At 46.5% G+C, this 21,575-nt stretch overlaps 1 protein-coding gene across 1 annotated transcript in view; it reads left to right on the plus strand.

Moving 5' to 3' along the window:
- LOC138667373 (oocyte zinc finger protein XlCOF6-like) overlaps positions 1 to 7,344 on the plus strand; it is a 28,109-nt gene extending 20,765 nt beyond the window's left edge. Inside the window, exon 3 of the mRNA XM_069755600.1 lies at positions 5,418 to 7,344. Within this exon, the coding sequence (XP_069611701.1) occupies positions 5,418 to 6,862 (1,445 nt within the window). The 3' untranslated portion in view covers positions 6,863 to 7,344. The remainder of the gene's footprint in view (positions 1 to 5,417) is intronic.
- The last annotated feature ends 14,231 nt before the right edge of the window (positions 7,345 to 21,575 follow it).

Here is a 21,575-nt window from a genome sequence, read left to right on the forward strand (position 1 = left end):
TTTGGCCATTCAGATCGGTCGACGCTTGCGTGAGCGTAAATCTGTGCACCATTTGGCGGTATTATCTGAGCATAAACCTGAGCCTATGCAGTGCGATAGGACTTTGACCAGAGCTGAAAGGCAAGAACACAGACGTCAGAATGGGCTGTGTTTCTACTGTGGTGATTCCACTCATGCTATCTCCGATTGTCCTAAGCGCACTAAGCGGTTCGCTAAGTCTGCCACCATTGGTACGGTACAGTCGAAATTTCTTTTGTCCGTTACTTTGATCTGCTCTTTGTCTTCCTATTCTGTCATGGCGTTTGTGGATTCAGGCGCTGCCCTGAATTTGATGGACTTGGAGTTTGCTAGGCGCTGTGGGTTTGTCTTGGAGCCCTTGCAGTGTCTTATTCCATTGAGAGGAATTGATGCTACGCCTTTGGCCAAGAATAAGCCTCAGTATTGGACCCAGCTGACCATGTGCATGGCTCCTGCGCACCAGGAGGATATTCGCTTTCTGGTGTTGCAAAATCTGCATGATGTGGTCATGTTGGGGTTGCCATGGCTACAAGTCCATAACCCAGTATTAGATTGGAAATCAATGTCTGTGTCCAGCTGGGGTTGTCAGGGGGTACATGGTGATGTTCCATTTCTGTCTATCTCATCATCCACCCCTTCTGAGGTCCCAGAGTTCTTGTCTGATTACAGGGATGTATTCGATGAGCCCAAGTCCAATGCCCTACCTCCGCATAGGGATTGTGATTGTGCTATCGAGTTGATTCCTGGTAGTAAGTTTCCTAAGGGTCGACTGTTTAATTTATCTGTACCTGAGCACGCCGCTATGCGGAGTTACGTAAAAGAATCCTTGGAGAAGGGTCATATTCGGCCGTCGTCATCACCATTGGGAGCAGGGTTCTTTTTTGTGGCCAAGAAGGATGGTTCGCTGAGACCTTGTATTGATTACCGCCTTCTAAATAAAATCACAGTAAAATTTCAGTACCCCTTGCCGCTGCTATCTCATTTGTTTGCTCGGATTAAGGGGGCTAGTTGGTTCACCAAGATTGATCTTCGTGGTGCATATAATCTTGTGCGTATTAAACGGGGCGATGAATGGAAAACTGCGTTTAATACGCCCGAGGGCCATTTTGAGTACCTAGTTATGCCATTCGGACTTGCCAATGCTCCATCAGTATTTCACTCCTTTATGCATGACATCTTCCGAGAGTACCTGTATAAATTCCTGATTGTATACTTGGATGATATTTTGGTCTTCTCGGATGATTGGGAGTCTCATGTGAAGCAGGTCAGAATGGTGTTCCAGGTCCTGCGTGCTAATTCTTTGTTTGTGAAGGGATCAAAGTGTCTCTTTGGTGTTCAGAAGGTTTTATTTTTGGGGTTCATTTTTTCCCCTTCTACCATCGAGATGGACCCTGTTAAGGTCCAGGCCATTTATGATTGGACTCAGCCGACATCTCTGAAGAGTCTGCAAAAGTTCCTTGGCTTTGCTAATTTTTATCGTCGCTTCATCTGTAATTTTTCTAGTATTGCTAAACCATTGACCGATTTGACCAAGAAGGGTGCTGATGTGGTCAATTGGTCTTCTGCTGCTGTGGAAGCTTTTCAAGAGTTAAAGCGTCGTTTTTCTTCTGCCCCTGTGTTATGTCAACCAGATGTTTCGCTTCCGTTCCAGGTTGAGGTTGATGCTTCTGAAATTGGAGCGGGGGCTGTTTTGTCGCAAAGAGGTGCTGATTGCTCGGTGATGAAGCCATGCGCCTTCTTTTCCAGGAAGTTTTCGCCTGCTGAGCGAAATTATGATGTTGGCAATCGAGAGTTGCTGGCCATGAAGTGTGCATTCGAGGAGTGGCGTCATTGGCTTGAAGGAGCTAAGCATCGCGTGGTGGTCTTGACTGATCACAAGAACTTGACTTATCTCGAGTCTGCCAAACGGTTGAATCCTAGACAGGCTCGTTGGTCGCTGTTTTTCTCCCGTTTTGACTTTGTGGTTTCGTACCTTCCGGGCTCTAAAAATGTGAAGGCGGATGCCCTGTCTAGGAGTTTTGTGCCCGACTCTCCGGGTTTGCCTGAGCCGGCGGGTATTCTCAAAGAGGGAGTAATTGTGTCTGCAACCCCCCTGATTTGCAGCGGGTGCTGCAAAAATTTCAGGCTAATAAACCTGATCTTTGCCCAGCAGAGAAACTGTTTGTCCCTGATAGGTGGACGAATAAAGTTATCTCTGAGGTTCATTGTTCGGTGTTGGCTGGTCATCCTGGGATCTTTGGTTCCAGAGATTTGGTGGCTAGATCCTTTTGGTGGCCGTCTCTGTCACGGGATGTGCGTTCTTTTGTGCAGTCCTGTGGGATTTGTGCTCGGGCTAAGCCCTGCTGTTCTCATGCCAGTGGGTTGCTTTTGCCCTTGCCGATCCCGAAGAGGCCTTGGACACATATCTCTATGGATTTTATTTTGGATCTCCCTGTCTCTCAAAAGATGTCGGTCATTTGGGTAGTTTGTGATCGCTTCTCTAAGATGATCCATTTGGTACCCTTGTCTAAATTACCTTCCTCCTCTGATTTGGTGTCATTGTTCTTCCGGCATGTGGTTCGTTTACATGGCATTCCAGAGAACATCGTTTCTGACAGAGGTTCCCAGTTTGTTTCGAGGTTTTGGCGAGCCTTTTGTGCTAGGATGGGCATTGATTTGTCTTTTTCCTCAGCTTTCCATCCTCAGACAAATGGCCAGACTGAACGAACCAATCAGACCTTGGAAACATATCTGAGATGTTTTGTTTCTGCTGATCAGGATGATTGGGTGTCCTTTTTGCCGTTGGCTGAGTTCGCTCTTAATAATCGGGCCAGCTCGGCTACCTTGGTTTCACCGTTTTTCTGCAATTCTGGGTTCCATCCTCGTTTCTCTTCAGGGCAGGTTGAGTCTTCGGACTGTCCTGGTGTGGATACTGTGGTGGACAGATTGCAGCGGATTTGGACTCATGTAGTGGACAATTTGACCTTGTCCCAGGAGAAGACAATCGCAGACGCTGTGTGGGTCCCCGACTTCGTGTTGGGGATTTGGTTTGGTTGTCATCTCGTTATATTCCTATGAAGGTTTCCTCTCCTAAGTTTAAGCCTCGTTTCATTGGTCCGTATAGGATTTCTGAGGTTCTTAATCCTGTGTCTTTTCGTTTGACCCTTCCAGATTCTTTTTCCATCCATAACGTATTCCATAGGTCATTGTTGCGGAGATACGTGGCGCCTGTGGTTCCATCTGTTGATCCTCCTGCCCCGGTTTTGGTGGAGGGGGAGTTGGAGTATATAGTGGAGAAGATTTTGGATTCTCGTGTTTCGAGACGGAAACTCCAGTATCTGGTTAAGTGGAAGGGTTATGGTCAGGAAGATAATTCCTGGGTCTTTGCCTCTGATGTCCATGCTGCCGATCTTGTTCGTGCCTTTCATATGGCTCATCCTGGTCGGCCTGGGGGCTCTGGTGAGGGTTCGGTGACCCCTCCTCAAGGGGGGGGTACTGTTGTGAATTCTGTGATCAAGCTCCCTCCTGTGGTCACGAGTGGTACTGCGGCTTCTGAGTTTCCTTCCTCAGGTGATGTGGTGAAGTCGTTAGGTGCTGCTCTATTTAACTCCACCTTGTGCTTTGATCCTGGCCTCCAGTCAATGTTCTAGTATTGGTCTTGCTTCCTCCTGGATCGTTCCTGTGACCTGTCTGCTCAGCATTAGCTAAGTTCTGCTTGTGTTACTTTTGTTGCTATATTTTCTGTCCAGCTTGCTTTTTTGGTTTTCCTTGCTTGCTGGAAGCTCTGAGACGCAGAGGGAGCACCTCTGTACCGTTAGTCGGTGCGGAGGGTCTTTTTGCCCCTCTGCGTGGTTGTTTGTAGGTTTTTGTGTTGACCGCAAAGCTATCTTTCCTATCCTCGGTCTATTCAGTAAGTCGGGCCTCACTTTGCTAAATCTATTTCATTTCTGTGTTTGTATTTTCATCTTAACTCACAGTCATTATATGTGGGGGGCTGCCTTTTCCTTTGGGGAATTTCTCTGAGGCAAGGTAGGCTTATTTTTCTATCTTCAGGACTAGCTAGTTTCTCAGGCTGTGCCGAGTTGCATAGGGAGCGTTAGGCGCAATCCACGGCTACCTCTAGTGTGGTTTGATAGGTTTAGGGATTGCTGTCAGCAGAGTTCCCACGTCTCAGAGCTCGTCCTATGTTTTGTGGTTTTTGTCAGGTCGCTTGTGTGCTCTGAACTTCAAGGTCCATTGTGGTTCTGAATTACCTATTCATAACAGTGCGGGTCCTGATGAGCACAAAACCGCCAACATAGACAAACGTCGGCACTGCACAAAGCCCTGCTAGTGCCGACGATTATCTACTGTTGGCGGTCACGAAGCGGTTAAGTTAAAGATACCATCATTTCTGTCCAGGCCTATTTTGTGAGTTTTTTTTTTTTTATTCTATGGAAGCATGTTTGAAAAGCAATGTCTGACTTTCATGTGTTCATTTTCATAGATTTCTGATTTATTATTAATTTTGTCAGGTTCAAGTTATTTCTGGGACCATTTTTTTGTGTCCCTCCTTTTAGGTCCAATACTTTTTCTTCTCTGTAGTCTTTATACATTGTTTTTATTGATTTTCAATAAACTGTTAGTTTTTATCAGTACCTCAGTCTAGGTCACTTATTTTTCTTACACTGGGTGATCAAGTCTTTTTGTGATATAATTATTATTAATTTTGTCAGGTTCAAGTTATTTCTGGGACCATTGTGGGTTTTTCTTTCATTAAACGAGGGGTACCAACAATTTAGACCACGTGTGTAGATTGAATGAATATTTTGACTCCACAGCTACTTCCCAGAATTTAACACGCACTGGATGTTGGAGAGAGAAAATTACACATTTGCCATTTTATTACCCAGCACATAATGCCCAGATTGTGCTCCAGGAGACACACACCGCAGATTAAGTGAATTCTTCTCACTATAATATTGGTAAATACAGGGATCCTAAATGTTGTTTGAGCACACTGCAAGACTCAGAAGTGAGAGCGGAATTTGCTAGATTGGTTTATAGAAACTCTGTTGCTTTTCAACAGTCTTTGAGCCACTAATAGTGTGGGAACCTCTGTTTTTCTATTGACAGATGATGGACCTCAGTGGGGACTTGTTTTTTGTGAGATGAGAATTCGTATTATTTTTGCCTACATAACATTGATTGGTTTCTTTTTATTCGCTATTTGGGAGGCAGAATGAACAATCAATTGAACACCACACACTACTGGTTCATCCAACAAGGTTTTCTATTAGATTGTGAACTCTCATTGTCTTGGTAAATAAAGTTTTTTTTTTACATAGCTTGCCATTTTATGGACAGTTTAAGTATAAATGTTCCAAAATGTAAAACTCACGGATATTTTATTTTAAAAAAATTGTTTTTTATCTTAGCAGATGATTGTACCAGGAGACCAGAGGGACAGCTGACATCTTCAATTTTTAAATCTGATGATCTTCAGATCCTACAAGATACAACTGAAGTGAATGCCATTACTCCAGATAAATCATCATCCATTCACAGCAAAGATCTGTCATCTGATCCTATGAAACTGGTCACATCTTCTGATTCAGTACTGACTACTAAGGAAAATCAAAGTCACAAGAGAGGCATTAAAAAACAAACTGCTCCTAAAGGAAAGAAGTCATTTTCATGTTCAGAATGTGGGAAATGTTTTAACAAGAATTGGCATCTTGTTAGACACCTAAGAACTCACACAGGAGAGAAGCCTTTTTCATGTTCAGAATGTGGGAAATGTTTTACATGCAAAGAGCATCTTGTTAGACACCAAATAACTCACACAGGGGAGAAGCCTTTTTCATGTCCAGAATGTGGGACATGTTTTAAAAGAAAATTGATTCTTGTTAGACACCAAGTAACTCACACAGGGGAGAAACCTTTTTCATGTTCAGAATGTGGGAAATGTTTTAAAAGGAAATTGCTTCTTGTTAGTCACCAGAGAACTCACACAGGGGAGAAGCCGTTTTCATGTTCAGAATGTGGGAAATGTTTTACATGCAAAGAGCTTCTTGTTAGACACCAAATAACTCACACAGGGGAGAAGCCTTTTTCATGTTCAGAATGTGGGAAATGTTTTAAAAGGAAATCAGATTTGGTTCATCACCATAGAACTCACACAGGGGAGAAGCCTTTTTCATGTTCTGAATGTGGAAAATGTTTTAAATGGAAATCAGATTTGATTTATCACAATAGAACTCACACAGGGGAGAAGCCTTTTTCCTGTTCAGAATGTGGGAAATGTTTTAAAGGGAAATTGATTCTTGTTACTCACCAGAGAACTCACACAGGGGAGAAGCCTTTTTCCTGTTCAGAATGTGGGAAATGTTTTAACCAGAAAGGGCATCTTGTTACACACCAAATAACTCACACAGGAGAGAAGCCTTTTTCATGTTCAGAATGTGGGAAATGTTTTAACCAGAAAGGGAATCGTGATGAACATCAAAGAACTCACAACACAGGAGAGAAGCGTTTTTCATGTTCAGAATGTAGGAAATGTTTTAAAAGGAAATTGCTTCTTGTTAGTCACCAGAGAAATCACACAGGGGAGAAGCCTTTTTCATGTTCAGAATGTGGGAAATGTTTTATCCAGAAATCAGATTTGGTTAGGCACCACAGAACTCACACAGGGGAGAAGCCTTTTTCATGTTCAGAATGTGGGAAATGTTTTACATGCAAAGAGCATCTTGTTAGACACCAGATAACTCACACAGGGGAAAAGCCTTTTTCATGTTCAGAATGTGGGAAACGTTTTAACTGGAAATCAGATTTGCATAGGCACCAGAGAACTCACACAGAGGAAAAGCCTTTTACTTTTTCTTAAGGTGAGAAATACTTTACTTGGAAATCAACTGTTAATAAACATCAGAGACGTCACATAGTGGAGAAGCCTTTTTTATGTTCATAATGTTGGAATAGTTTTAACCAAAATTGGGTCTTGTCTCTTGTCATTCCTCCTGTTTGCTGGAAAAAAAAGGAAACAACTGAATTTCAACCACTGAGGACTCTCAATTCTAAAAACTGAATTTTATTCATTCCAAATGTAAAACTATACCCATAATTCACCCCTGAAGGTTATTCAGTAGGTGACTAATAGAAAAAATATGTACCCTACAGTTCAATATATAGGGTGAGGTGACGTATACACACTCACTCTCCAAACCTCTCATTTCTACTGGTTTCATCGTCCTCACCAAAGGCGACTCATCAGGAGACTATTTAATATTGACCTATATTCAAGCGAGACTAGACAGAAAAAAACCTAAAGTCATGTATCATGTTACCTGAAACAGTCAGAAAACTAGCCACTAGGGTTGAGCGACTTTTACTTTTTTAGGGTCGAGTCGGGTTTCGCAAAACCCGACTATCTCAAAAGTCGAGTCGAGTGAAATCGGCCAATTATGGCGAAAAGTCGGGGATCGACCGAAACACGAAACCCAATGCAAAGTCAATGGGAATATTTTTTTTTTCTCTCTCTCTCTCTCTCCCCTCCGTCCCTGAACAGAAAAGCTGGTGTTACACATTGCAAATCGCTACAGCGCACAAGCGACAAGATGGCGATAGGCGTCCAAGCCCCTAAGACCTATGTCATCACTCTGGCCACGCTCCTTCATTGGCTGAAAAAATGGTGCCAAGCGCGTCATACGAAACGCTACTTTGGCGCGAAAGTCGCGTACCGCATGGCCGACCCCACACAGGGATCGGGTCGGGTTTCATGAAACCCGACTTTGCCAAAAGTCGGCGACTTTTGAAAATGAACGATCCGTTTCGCTCAACCCTACTAGCCACATATTGGCAGATCCCAGACCTCAAACTATATACTTCATGAGCTTATAAGCCACTCCAGTGTCAGGAATAGATAGTATGTGAAAATACAGTATAATTCTTGTGTTTTTTTCTCCTATAGGGACTGCACTAGTTTGGTATTGTAACAGCTGTAGTAGTGGAGTGTAGTAGTGCAGACTAGGGTTGAGCGAAACGGATCGTTCATTTTCAAAAGTCGCCAACTTTTGGCAAAGTTGGGTTTCATGAAACCCGACCCGATCCCTGTGTGGGGTCAGCCATGCGGTACGCGACTTTCACGCCAAAGTCGCGTTTCGTATGACGCGCTTGGCGCCATTTTTTCAGCCAATGAAGGAGCGTGGCCAGAGTGATGACATAGGTCTTAGGGGCGCGGACGCCTATCGCCATCTTGTCGCTTGTGCGCTGTAGCGATTTGCAATGTGTAACACCAGCTTTTCTGTTCAGGGACGGAGGGGAGAGAGAGAGAGAAAAATAAATAAATAATATTCCCATTGACTTTGCATTGGGTTTCGTGTTTCGGTCGATCCCCGACTTTTCGCCATAATCGGCCGATTTCACTCGACTCAACTTTAAAAAAGTAAAAGTCGCTCAACCCTAGTGCAGACAAATTGTTCTAGACCCCATCCAGGGTAGGTTAGTGTAATGGTTGGGTGTTTTTTTTAAATGTTTTCTGATGGGGCCAGTCATACTTGAATAGGGATGGTGCCCTGCATACTACGATGAGATGAGGCCCTGCATACTAGGATAGAGATGAGGGGGCCATGTGTATCAGGATATGGATGAGGAATCCATGCATACCAGGCTAGGGATGAGGGGACCATATATGTTAGGGCTAGCGGAACGCACCGAGTATAGGAAGGAAACAACAAGGTGCGTTCGCAGCCCAGGGTTCACTGTGCAGAGATATCTGCTGCAAAGTAATTGGCGGCACTATGGCGGTATAAGCGAACTCTGTTACTTCACAGAATCGCAAAGATATGAAAATGCTGTGCCCTGTTAACCTCACAGAGGATCACAGCTACCTAACTGAGCAAAGCAAAGAGTGGTCATGCAGTCAGCATAGCACACAAACAACTCACCGGAGGTGCCGGTATTCTAGGGGCTTATTTTAGCCGAGCCCTGAATCCAAGCATACAAAACTCCTCACCGGAGGTTCCAGTATTCTAGGGGCTTATTTCAGCCAACCCTGACCACATACAGACATGACCACCAAGTAGCATAGCTCATAACATAGCTGTGTGGCAATGTGAACCTTTTATAGCTGCAGCAGACAATGACCTTCCTAGTGGTCCAATTGGAGCTGCTACAGGGCCTGAGTGTGACCCCCGACCTCCAATGAGAGGTTCTCCCGTGTGCATGCTCAGTGTGTGCAAAGCAGGACTTGGTCACAGAAAAGCCTGCTTGCTGATGACCAGTGCTGGCTGCAAAAGCAGAGCCTGGAAAGGCAGCAGTAACCCTTTGCACAGTATTAGGCCTCTTTCACATGCGCCCCCTGAGGAAGGTAACACACCGAAACGCGCGTCGGGGTGATCGGGTGTCCCTATAATACTAACCAACTGCATCAGGTAACGTACATAGCTCATTGGAGCTCAGGGACGTTTTTTCTTACAGCGTTTATGGACTATGGCCAAAGGTATTTCCTAGTTACATATGGCCACATTAGTATATCAAGTGCTGTTCCCTGTATGCTATTATTGTTCTCGTGCAAGGTTGACACCCTGCCTTGGGCTCGGCATGTTGCGGGTGACCCCCTAGTGTCATCTTTTTAGCCCTGTCATGTATCTTCTGTCTGGTTTTTACTATGTTGCAATTTAATAAAATTATTGTTATTTGGACTTCATGACTGCTTGGTGCTCTTTTTCTGTTGTATTTGGTATATATTGCAGTTGTCCATGTGTCCAGGCATAGGTGGTGGTATTTTGGACAGGAATACAGCAGTGTGTGGTTTTATATACACACACGTTCAGTTGAGACATAATTGGTCTCCACCACTGATAATGCTCTTTAGGATTTTCTTACTCTTTCACATGTCCAGATAATTCCGGTACCGGAGAAATCGGTACCCGAATTATCCGTGTCCGTGTGCTCATGTAGCACATCAGTGTGGCACACGTGCGGTAGCCGTGTGCCGACTGAGGACCATATGGACCGTGCAGGAGACCACTACAGTTAAGCGCTGTCCCCTGCGTGTGGTGCTGAAGCCGGTATTCGTTCCTTTTCCCCAGCAGCGTTCGCTGGAGAGAAGGAATGAAAAATCAATGTTTTTTTTAATTTTCCCTTAAAAAAAAGTTTGTGTGTCCCCTCCCGCCTCCCATCCCCTGTGCGCACCCCTGCTTGCCTGCTGGGAAATACTCACCCAGCTCCTGCGATGTCTCCTCTCTGCGCCGGCAGCAGGTCCTGTGTGAGCGGTCACGTGGCACCGCTCATTACAGTGATGAATATGCGCATATTCCTCACTGTAATGAGCGGGACCATGTGACCACTCACACAGGACCTGCTGCTGGCGCTGAGAGCAGACATTGCAGGAGCTGGGTGAGTGTTTCCCAGCAGGCAAGCGGGGGTGGTGGGGGCGCTCGGGATGGGAGGCGGGAGGGGACGTACAAACTTTATTTTTAAGGGAAATTTTAAACTTGATTTTTCATTCCTTCTCTCCAGCGAACGCTGCTGGGGAGAGGGAACGAATACCGGCTGCAGCACCACACACAGCAGGGACAGCGCTTACTGTAGCGCTGTCTCTCCTGCGGGCGGTACATGCACATGGAGGAGAGTATACACTGTTCTCCGTGTGCACGTGTGCTGTCCGTAGTGTGGTCCGTGCTGCCGGTAAAAAACGGACATGTCTACGTGTTTTGCACACGGATGCACGGTCCGTGTGAAAACACGCACATGTGCAGAAATACATAGATCCTAATGGGTCTTCGTGTGTCAGTGTCTCTGGTTCGTGAGAAAGCTCACTACATGTACCGGAGACACTGACGTGTGAAAGAGGCCTTAGGCTGAGCGAGACGCTGGGACCGACGTCTCCGCTGAGCAGGCTCCACTGCTGCTGATGCAGAATGGGAGACCGCAGCAAACATGGCTCGAGATTCCCCCTGTGCAGTGGCGGCAACTCGACTCCTAACAATATATACCAGGATAGGGGATATTAAGTACAGAATTGACCACATGTTTTGCTTCTATTTTTTGTGTCTAATTTCCTCCTCTAAAACCTAGGTGTATCTTATAGTCCCAAAAATACAGTATATATTGTTATGATCAGGTGACCTTGGAGCAGCATGAAAACTTTCACTGTAGTAGGTGGTAACTATACTGACCGCAAACCCTGATCTTAACACCGCGACTAGAAGTAGCCGTGGGGTGTGCCTAACAAAACCTAGACACCTCGACACAGCCAGAGGACTAAATACCCCTATAGATGGAAATAGGAATTCTACCTTGCCTCAGAGCAGAAGCCCAAAGGATAGGCAGCCCCCCACAAATATTGACTGTGAGTAGTAGAGTGTTATGACCTGGTGGGTAAGAGGCCACACTGAGATGACCTGGTGGCTAAAACGCAACATGGAGCGAGCTCTGAGAAGGTGGTATCTCTACTGACCGCAGTCCCTAATCCTAACAACAACAACACTAGAAATAGTTGTGGGATGTTCCTGACTCTCCCTAGACACCTCTTCACAGCCTAAAAAATAGCTACCCATAAAGAAGGAAATAGAAAGCTATCTTGCCTCAGAGAAAAACCCCAAAAGGAAAGATAGCCCCCCACAAATATTGACTGTGAATGGAGAGGGAAATGACGAACATAGAAATGAAATCAGAGTTCAGCAAAGGAGGCCAAAACTAAACTAGATAGACAGAGAGAAAAGGATACTGTGCGGTCAGTATAAAAACTACAAAATCCACGCAGAGATTACAAAAATGAACTCCACACCGACTCACGGTGTGGAGGGGCAAATCTGCTTTCCCAGAGCTTCCAGCTAGCCTGAATAAGACATAGTGACAAGCTGGACAAAAAGAAACATATTTGCAAAGCAATAGAGTCCAAACGAATGGACAAACAAAAACAAGCAAAAACTTATCTTTTGCAGAAAAGGACTGGCCATATGAAAATTCCAAGGAGAGAACCAAATCCAACCAAGAACATTGACAGCAGGCATGGACTAAAGCCCAGAGCAGGTTTAAATAACAAACCCAGGCAAGGCGATTAGTGAAGGCAGCTGCTACAGCTATCTAAAGGAGCAGCAGTTCCACTCGAAACCACCAGAGGGAGCCCAAGGGCAGAACTGACAAAAATACCATTAGCAACCACAGGAGGGAGCTCCAGAACGGAATTCACAACAGTACCCCCCCCCCCTTGAGGACGGGTCACCGAACCCTCACCAGAACTCCCAGGCCGATCAGGACGAGCCAAATGGAAAGCACGAACCAAATCGGCAGCATGAACATCGGAGGCAACAACCCAAGAATTATCCTCCTGGCCATAACCCTTCCACTTGACCAGAAACTGAAGCTTCCGCCTCGAAAAACGAGAATCCAAAATCTTCTCCACCACATATTCCAATTCCCCCTCAACCAACACCGAAGCAGGAGGATCAACGGAGTGAACCATAGGTACCACATATCTCCGCAACAAGGATCTATGGAACACATTATGAATGGAAAAGGAAGCTGGAAGGGCCAAACGAAAAGACACTGGATTGATAATTTCAGAAATCTTATAAGGCCCAATAAAGCGAGGCTTGAACTTAGGGGAAGAAACCTTCATAGGAACATGACGAGAAGACAACCAGACCAAATCACCAACACGAAGCCGGGGACCAACACACCGACGACGGTTAGCAAAACGCTGAGCCTTTTCCTGAGACAACGTCAAATTGTCCACCACATGAGTCCAAATTTGCTGCAACCTGTCCACCACGGAATCCACACCAGGACAGTCAGAAGGCTCAAGCTGCCCTGAAGAAAAACGAGGATGAAAACCAAAGTTACAAAAGAAAGGCGAAACCAAGGTAGCAGAACTAGCCCGATTATTAAGGGCAAACTCGGCCAACGGCAAAAAGGTCACCCAATCATCCTGATCAGCAGACACGAAGCATCTCAAATAGGTTTCCAAGGTCTGATTGGTTCGCTCCGTTTGGCCATTTGTCTGAGGATGGAAAGCTGAAGAAAAAGACAAATCAATGCCCATTCTAGCACAAAAGGACCGCCAAAACCTAGAAACGAACTGGGAACCTCTGTCAGACACAATATTCTCCGGAATACCATGCAAACGAACCACATGCTGAAAAAATAATGGAACCAAATCAGAGGAGGAAGGCAACTTAGGCAACGGCACCAAATGGACCATCTTAGAAAACCGGTCACAAACCACCCAGATGACAGACATCTTCTGAGAGACAGGAAGATCAGAAATAAAATCCATGGAAATATGCGTCCAGGGCCTCTCAGGAATAGGCAAAGGCAAAAGCAACCCGCTGGCACGGGAACAGCAAGGCTTAGCCCGAGCACAGGTCCCACAGGACTGCACAAACGAAAGCACATCCCACGACAAGGAAGGCCACCAAAAGGACCTAGCCACCAAATCTCTGGTACCAAAATTCCCAGGGTGACCAGCCAACACCAAACAATGAACCTCAGAAATTACCCTACTAGTCCATCTATCAGGAACAAACAATTTCTCCACAGGACAGCGGTCAGGTTTATCAGCCTGAAACTCCTGAAGTACCCGCCGCAAATCAGGGGAGATGGCAGAAAGAATCACCCCCTCCTTGAGGATCCTAGGCGGCTCAAGAACTCCTGGAGAATCAGGCAAAAAACTCCTAGAAAGGGCATCAGCCTTCACATTCTTAGAACCCGGAATATACGAGACCACAAAATCAAAACGTGAGAAAAACAGAGACCACCGAGCCTGTCTAGGATTCAACTGCTTAGCAGACTCGAGGTAAATCAGATTCTTGTGATCAGTCAAGACCACCATGCGATGCTTGGCTCCCTCAAGCCAAAGTCGCTACTCCTCAAATGCCCACTTCATAGCCAACAACTCCCGATTGCCGACATCATAAATACGCTCAGCAGGCGAAAACTTTCTGGAGAAGAAAGCACACGGTTTCATCAAAGAGCCATCAGAATTTCTCTGAGACAAAATGGCCCCTGTCCCAATCTCAGAAGTGTCAACCTCAACCTGAAAAGGGAGAGAAACATCTGGCTGACGCAACACAGGGGCAGAAGTAAAATGACGTTTAAGCTCCTGAAAGGCCTCAACAGCCGCAGAGGACCAATTCACCACATCAGCGCCCTTCCTCGTCAAATCAGTCAGAGGCTTCACCACACTAGAAAAATTAGCAATAAAGCGGCGATAAAAATTGGCAAAGCCCAAAAATTTCTGAAGGCTCTTTACAGATGTAGGTTGAGTCCAATCATGAATGGCCTGGACTTTAACAGGGTCCATTTCAATAGCCGAGGGGGAAAAAATGAAACCCAAACAAGAAACCTTCTGAACTCCAAAGAGGCACTTAGACCCCTTCACAAACAACGCATTAGCACGAAGGACCTGAAATACCATCCTAACCTGCTTTACATGAGACTCCCAATCATCGGAGAAAACCAAAATATCATCCAAATACACAATCATGAATTTATCCAGATAATTCCGGAAGATATCATGCATAAAGGACTGAAATACCGATGGAGCATTAGAGAGCCCGAATGGCATCACAAGATATTCAAAATGGCCTTCGGGCGTATTAAATGCTGTTTTCCATTCATCACCTTGTTTAATACGCATGAGATTATACGCCCCTCGAAGGTCGATTTTAGTAAACCAACTGGCACCCTTAATCCGAGCAAACAAATCAGAAAGTAACGGTAAAGGGTACTGGAATTTGACAGTGATCTTATTGAGAAGGCGATAATCAATACAGGGTCTCAGGAGCCATCCTTCTTGGCAACAAAAAAAAATCCCGCTCCCAACGGTGACGAAGACGGGCGAATATGCCCCTTCTCCAAGGACTCCTTTACATGACTCCGCATAGCGGCATGCTCTGGCACAGACAGATTGAAAAGTCGGCCCTTAGGGAACTTACAGCCAGGAATCAAATTAATGGCACAATCGCAGTCCCTATGAGGAGGCAGAGAACTGGACTTGGGCTCATCAAATACATCCTGGAAATCCGACAAAAACTCAGAACTTCAGAAGAAGGGGATGAGGAAATGGACATCAAAGGAATATCACTATGTATCCCCTAACAACCCCAACCAGTTACAGACATAGATCTCCAATCCAGCACTGGGTTATGTACCTGTAACCATGGAAAACCCAGCACAACAACATCATGCAAATTATGCAACACCAAACAGTGAATATTTTCCTGATGTGCTGGAGCCATGCACATGGTTAACTGAGTCCAGTACTGAGGTTTATCCTTGGCCAATGGCGTAGCATCAATCCCCCTTAAGGGAATAGGACTCTGCAAAGGCTCCAAGGAAAAACCACAGCGCTTGGCAAATTCTAAGTCCATTAAGTTCAGGGCAGCGCCAGAATCCACAAATGCCATAACAGAAAAGGACGACAATGAGCAAATCAGGGAAACAGACAATAGAAATTTAGGCTGTACAGTACTAATGGTAACAGACCCAGGAACCCTCCTAGTACGCTTAGGGCAATCAGAAATAGCATGAGCTGAATCACCACAGTAAAAACACAGGCCATTCTGACATCTGGATTTCTGTCTTTCTGCTCTAGTCAAAATCCTATCACATTGCATAGGCTCAGGACTTTGCTCAGAGGATACTGCCATATGGTGCACCACCTTGCGCTCACGCAAGCGCCGATCAATCTGAATGGCTAGAGACATAGATTCGCTCAAACCGGTAGGCGTAGGAAAGCCCACCATCCCACCATAACATCTTTAAGGGTTTCAGAAAGACCTTTTCTGAAAATAGCAGCCAGAGCCTCTTCATTCCACTTAGTTAGCACAGACCATTTTCTAAATTTCTGGCAGTATAACTCTGCCGCTTCTTGACCCTGACACAGGGCCAACAGTGTTTTCTCAGCATGCTCTACTGAGTTAGGTTCGTCATACAACAATCCGAGCGCTTGAAAAAATGCATCCACACTCAACAATGCCGGATCCCCTGTTTCAAGAGCAAAAGCCCAGTCTTGAGGATCACCACGCAGTAAGGATATGATGATTTTTACTTGCTGAATGGGATCACCAGAAGAACGGGGTTTCAAAGCAAAAAACAATTTGCAGCTATTTTTAAAGTTCAAAAACTTGGATCTGTCGCCAAAAAACAAATCAGGAGTAGGAATTCTAGGCTCTAGAGCCGGAGTCTGGACAATATAATCTTGGATACTCTGGACTCTTGCAGCAAGTTGATCCACACGAGAAAACAAACTCTGAACCTCCATACCAGAGCATATATCCAGCACCACCCAGATATCAAGAGGAAAAAAAGACAGAACAGAGCACAGAAAAAAAAAATGGTTCAGAACTTTCTTTTCCTTCTTTTGAGATGCATTTAATTCATTTCTGGCCTGCTGTACTGTTATGACCTGGTGGTTAAGAGGCCACACTGAGTTGACCTGGTGGCTAAAACGCAACATGGAGCGAGCTCTGAGAAGGTGGTATCTCTACTGACCGCAGTCCCTAATCCTAACAACAACACTAGAAATAGCCGAGGGATGTTCCTGACTCTCCCTAGACACCTCTTCACAGCCTAAGAAATAGCTACCCATAAAGAAGGAAATAGAAAGCTATCTTGCCTCAGAGAAAACCCCCAAAAGGAAAGATAGCCCCCCACAAATATTGACTGTGAATGGAGAGGGAAATGACGAACATAGAAATGAAATCAGAATTCAGCAAAGGAGGCCAAAACTAAACTAGATAAACAGAGAGAAAAGGATACTGTGCGGTCAGTATAAAAACTACAAAATCCACGCAGAGATTACAAAAATGAACTCCACACCGACTCACGGTGTGGAGGGGCAAATCTGCTTTCCCAGAGCTTCCAGCTAGCCTGAATAAGACATAGTGACAAGCTGGACAAAAAGAAACATATTTGCAAAGCAATAGAGTCCAAACGAATGGACAAACAAAAACAAGCAAAAACTTATCATTTGCAGACAAGGACTGGCCATATGAAAATTCCGAGGAGAGAACCAAATCCAACCAAGAACATTGACAGCAGGCATGGACTAAAGCCCAGAGCAGGTTTAAATAACAAACCCAGGCAAGGCGATTAGTGAAGGCAGCTGCTACAGCTATCTAAAGGAGCAGCAGTTCCACTCGAAACCACCAGAGGGAGCCCAAGGGCAGAACTGACAAAAATACCATTAGCAACCACAGGAGGGAGCTCCAGAACAGAATTCACAACAGTAGAGGAAAAGACACACGCAGGCAGGAAACAGGATTTAGCAAATGAGGCCACACTAGCTAAATAAGAAAGGATAGGACAGGATACTAAGCGGTCAGTATTAAAAATCCTTCCAAGAATATCCACAGCAGAAAATACAAAAACTCCACCATCTAACTAAAGATGTGGAGCGTATATCTGCAACTCCAGAGAATCCAACAAGGCTGAGAAAACACTGACACAGTCTAAGTTGGACAAGAGAAAAACAAATGAATAGCACAGAATATAAGCACACTGCATGTGTGCCACAGAAAAAGAAACAGACACTTATCTTTGCTGAATTGGCAGCTAAGCAGGAGAAACCAGAAAGTGATCCAACACTTCACAAGAAACATTGACAACTGGCAAGGACTAATGAATCCTGCAAACCTAAATATCCCAGTCAGAACTGCAATCAGCAGATACACCTGGCCAGGACTGTGACTCAGAGACAACTGCATTCCCACCTACAACCACTGGAGGGAACCCAAAAGCAGAATTCACAACAATATATATCTTTTTTTATTTTTTTCTCAGTGAATTCATTCCTCATTAAAATAAAATCACTCATACTCCGCTGGCATTATGGCTCCACTTCAGCGGTGTCGAGACTCGTTCCGGGGCTTATGTGAGGTTGTTACATCATACAAGCCCTGCACCCGATCAGCGGCAGCTTCACTGTTCCTTCCTTCGGATGTATTGAACATGAACAGGAAGCCAGGGCCGTGGCTGCTCTCTGACTGCCTCATGATGCTTAATTTGTCCGAAGTTGGGGACAGTGACGTCAGCGCTGATTGGGCACAGGGCTCACATGACGTAACAAACTCAAAAGGGACCCAAGAATCCAAGCGCCAACACCAGTAAAACGGTGCCACCATGGGAGGTTTTCTATGAGGATTTTTATTTCTCTATCGCCTCATTGGGGACACAGGAACCATGGGCGTATGCTGCTGCCACTAGGAGGTTGACACTATGCACAAAAAAAGTTAGCTCCTCCTCTGCAGTGTACACCCCACCGACTGGCATTATGAGCTTCAGTTTAGCTTCGTATCAGTAGGAGGTGGACTCGGGTCTTTTATTAGACCCATATCTACCTCCATGTGAGTTGTTTTCTTCCAGGTTTTCCGGAAGTATACAGTGTGAATAGTCACAACTGTAATCCCACAATACGGAATCTGAGTAAGGCGTGTACTGCCACCCTCTATCCTCATAGATGCGACAGCAGGATCAAGACCCCTAGCACACAAGCGTGCTCAGAAGCCCGGTCCTATCTCCATCCCCCACCCACTCGCCCACCAGAGCCTGTCGGTTGGAGGAGACGAAGACATCATTCACCAGCTCCATGGACGTCTGACACCTTTCTCGGTTTAAGGTTGGTAATGGACGGTGTGGGAGTTTTAAGGTGAGTATTTCCCTCTCCCGTCCCAGATAGGAAATCAAAGGGCACAGTTTTTTTTTTTAAAAAAGGGATCCCTCTGGGCTTTTTCATTTTACTAAGGGCCGCAGTTTTACCAGGATACTTTTACCTGGTCATCGCTCCTATCGGTGGGTCCCTCGGGGCAGGGATCGTTGCTGCATTGCAGCGGCCTTGCTGGCAGCCTCGCTTCCCCTTCTTGTTCCGGGGGGACGCTCTGTCGTTCTGGTCCGGCGCGGTGACTTTTTCAGCAGCTGCGCTGCCTTTTATTCTGGTGGTCGCTCTGTCTCCTGCTTCCTTCCTCCGGCGGGCACGTTCCTCTGTTTTCTGGCGCAGCGGCCTCTACAGGCAACCATGCTGCTTCCTTCCCGCCGGCCGCACTGCTCGTTCAGCACAGAGACCCTCTCCGGCGGTCACCGGCCTCTAAATTAGGCCCTGGCTTCTTCCCGGGCCTGCTTCCGGTTGCGACTCTGCCCTCTTCACCCCTTTCTCTCAGGCGGGCTTTTCTCCCGCCCGACTTTGAACCCGCCCACCGGCGCCATCTCGGAGCTCCTGAACAGGGGATTCAGCTCCACCCACCACTCCCTTGCCGCAATAATTTTTTGCGCCACGAACCCTCCACCCACCACCAAGTAGCGTGTCTTACTGGCGTCCTCCTGCGGTCGCGCTGTCCCTTCAGGCCCACACCAAGCTCCGGTCACGAGTGTGCCCCAGTAGCCTTCCCTGACTGCGTTCCTGAGGATCATCATCCAAGCCGTGCAGCCTTCCTTTTGGACACCGATTCATCTGCCGTGAGTAGCTCTGCAATTGCAGACTAACACTCTCCTCTGCCCTTCTGTCCCCTAACTTTCTGGCTTTCGTCAGGGACCCATTCGTCATGTCTAATTCTAAGGGAGGTCGCTCTCGCCCTCCCACTTCTTCCTCTACTTCCTCTGCCTTAGTCAAACACTTCACATGTTCGTCTTGTAACTGCAAACTTCCCTCAGGTCAGTCCTCTCCCCTCTGTCAGGCCTGCAGCAAACCCATTATGCCCACCACCCAGGATCCTCCCGCTGTTCCGCCTGAGAGCGAAGTCCCCACTACAGGCTGGTCCTCCTCTCTGTCACATTCGGTAGCGGATCTCACACGGGTGTCCCAGACCTTTGTGTCCGTGCTCGATTGACTGTCCCTGCAGACTTCCACAGTAGCCAGCGGGTCGCAGGAAGCTCCGTCCGAGACTTCTAATATAGGCCGCAAAAGATCCAGACAGGAACGCCGGTCTGAGTCCTCTTCCCGCTCCATCTCGCCCCACGGTCCTTCTCTGTGGTCGGCTTCCCCTTGGTCCTCCTCCCCTGAGTCAGGCGAGGCATTCTCAGCGCCTTCGGTGGATATTTCGGACCTGGACCCCAACCAAATCTCTAGCACGAGGGATATGGTTCAGAACCTCATTGGAGCGATAAATCAGACCTGTGGCATCAAAGACTCCTCTACGGAACCTGCAGATCAGGCAGTTTCGTTTAGACGGTCTAAACCACCTTCCAAGTTTTTCGCTCTTCATCCTGAATTTGAGGAGATCCTGAGGTGGACCTCCCGGTCCTAGACCTGGAGGATCTACCTTGGGAGTAGCGTGAACGCCAGGAAGGAGTGGGTCTAAAGGATACCTTCTTCTTCTCTTGACGTGCCTGTGGCCTCTGCTGTTGGGAAAAGGAATCTGACACCGCGAAACGACGAAAGGACAGAAATTGCCACCTAAGAGGAGGGCATTGAGGTTTAGACTGAGGAAGAAGGGAACTTGTGCCCCCGGTGGTGTCCTTAATGATTTGGTCCAGCTTGGAACCAAAGAGACGTGAACCCTGAAAAGGCAGGCTGGTAAGGGACTTTTTAGAAGTCAAATCCGCCTGCCAGGACTTGAGCCAAACGGTCCGATGGATGGCAACAGCATTGCTGGATGCCTGAGCCACACAAGACGCAGCATCCAGGGAAGCGGAGACCAAGTATTCACCTGCGTGAGAAATCTGGTTGGCAAGCTCCACCAGCTGTCCAGGTGGGGCCACGTCCTGGATTCCCTGACAGAATTGTTTGGCCCATTCGGATATGGATTTTGAAACCCAAGTGGAAGCAAAGGCCGGGCAAAGAGCAGACGCAGCCGCTTCAAAGGCTGACTTTGCAAAGGATTCTATGACTATCGTTAGAGTCTTTCAGAGATGCTCCACCGGATAGCGGAAGGACCGTATTGGTGGACAGCCTTGAAACTGGAGGATCCACCAAAGGAGAGGCAGTCCAATTAGCGGTGAGCTCCGGAGAAAAAGGATATAAAACGCCAAGGCGCTTTCCTCTCTGAAAGCGTCTGGTCGGATTCTCTCTTTCTCTGGTCAGCATAACTCTCGACAAGACCCCAGCCCACTTCCCAGGCTGGGCGGCCGTCTCCTTCTTCATAGACGTATGGATCTCCTCAGTAGAGGACGCATGGGTCAGGGAAGTTGTATCCTTGGATACAAAATAGAGTTCGTTTCATGGCCCCGGGATCGTTTTTTCGAATCCCAACCTCCAAGAGACCCCGCTCTAGTTCCGGGTTTCTTTGCAGCCATCGCGTCTCTCAAATCCGGGGTAATCATTCCTGTCCCAGAAAAGGAACGGTTCACAGGGTTCTATTCGAACCTTTTTGTAGTACCGAAAAAGGATGGCAAGGTTCGTCCCATTCTGGATCTCAAATTGCTGAACAAGAGGGTTCGTCTGAGACACTTCAGGATGGAATCCCTTCGTTCAGTAATTGCTTCCAAGGAGGCTCAGGAATTTCTGTGCTCCATAGACATCCAGGACGCCCACCTGCATGTCCCGATATTCCCGGGACATCACCGATTCCTGCATTTTGCAGTATTTCAGGAGCATTTTTAAGTTCGTTGCCCTGCCATTCGGTCTCGCAACCGCTCCCAGGGTTTTCACGAAGATCATG

Source organism: Ranitomeya imitator, chromosome 2 (genome assembly GCF_032444005.1).
Source record: "Ranitomeya imitator isolate aRanImi1 chromosome 2, aRanImi1.pri, whole genome shotgun sequence".
Lineage (NCBI taxonomy): Eukaryota > Metazoa > Chordata > Amphibia > Anura > Dendrobatidae > Ranitomeya > Ranitomeya imitator.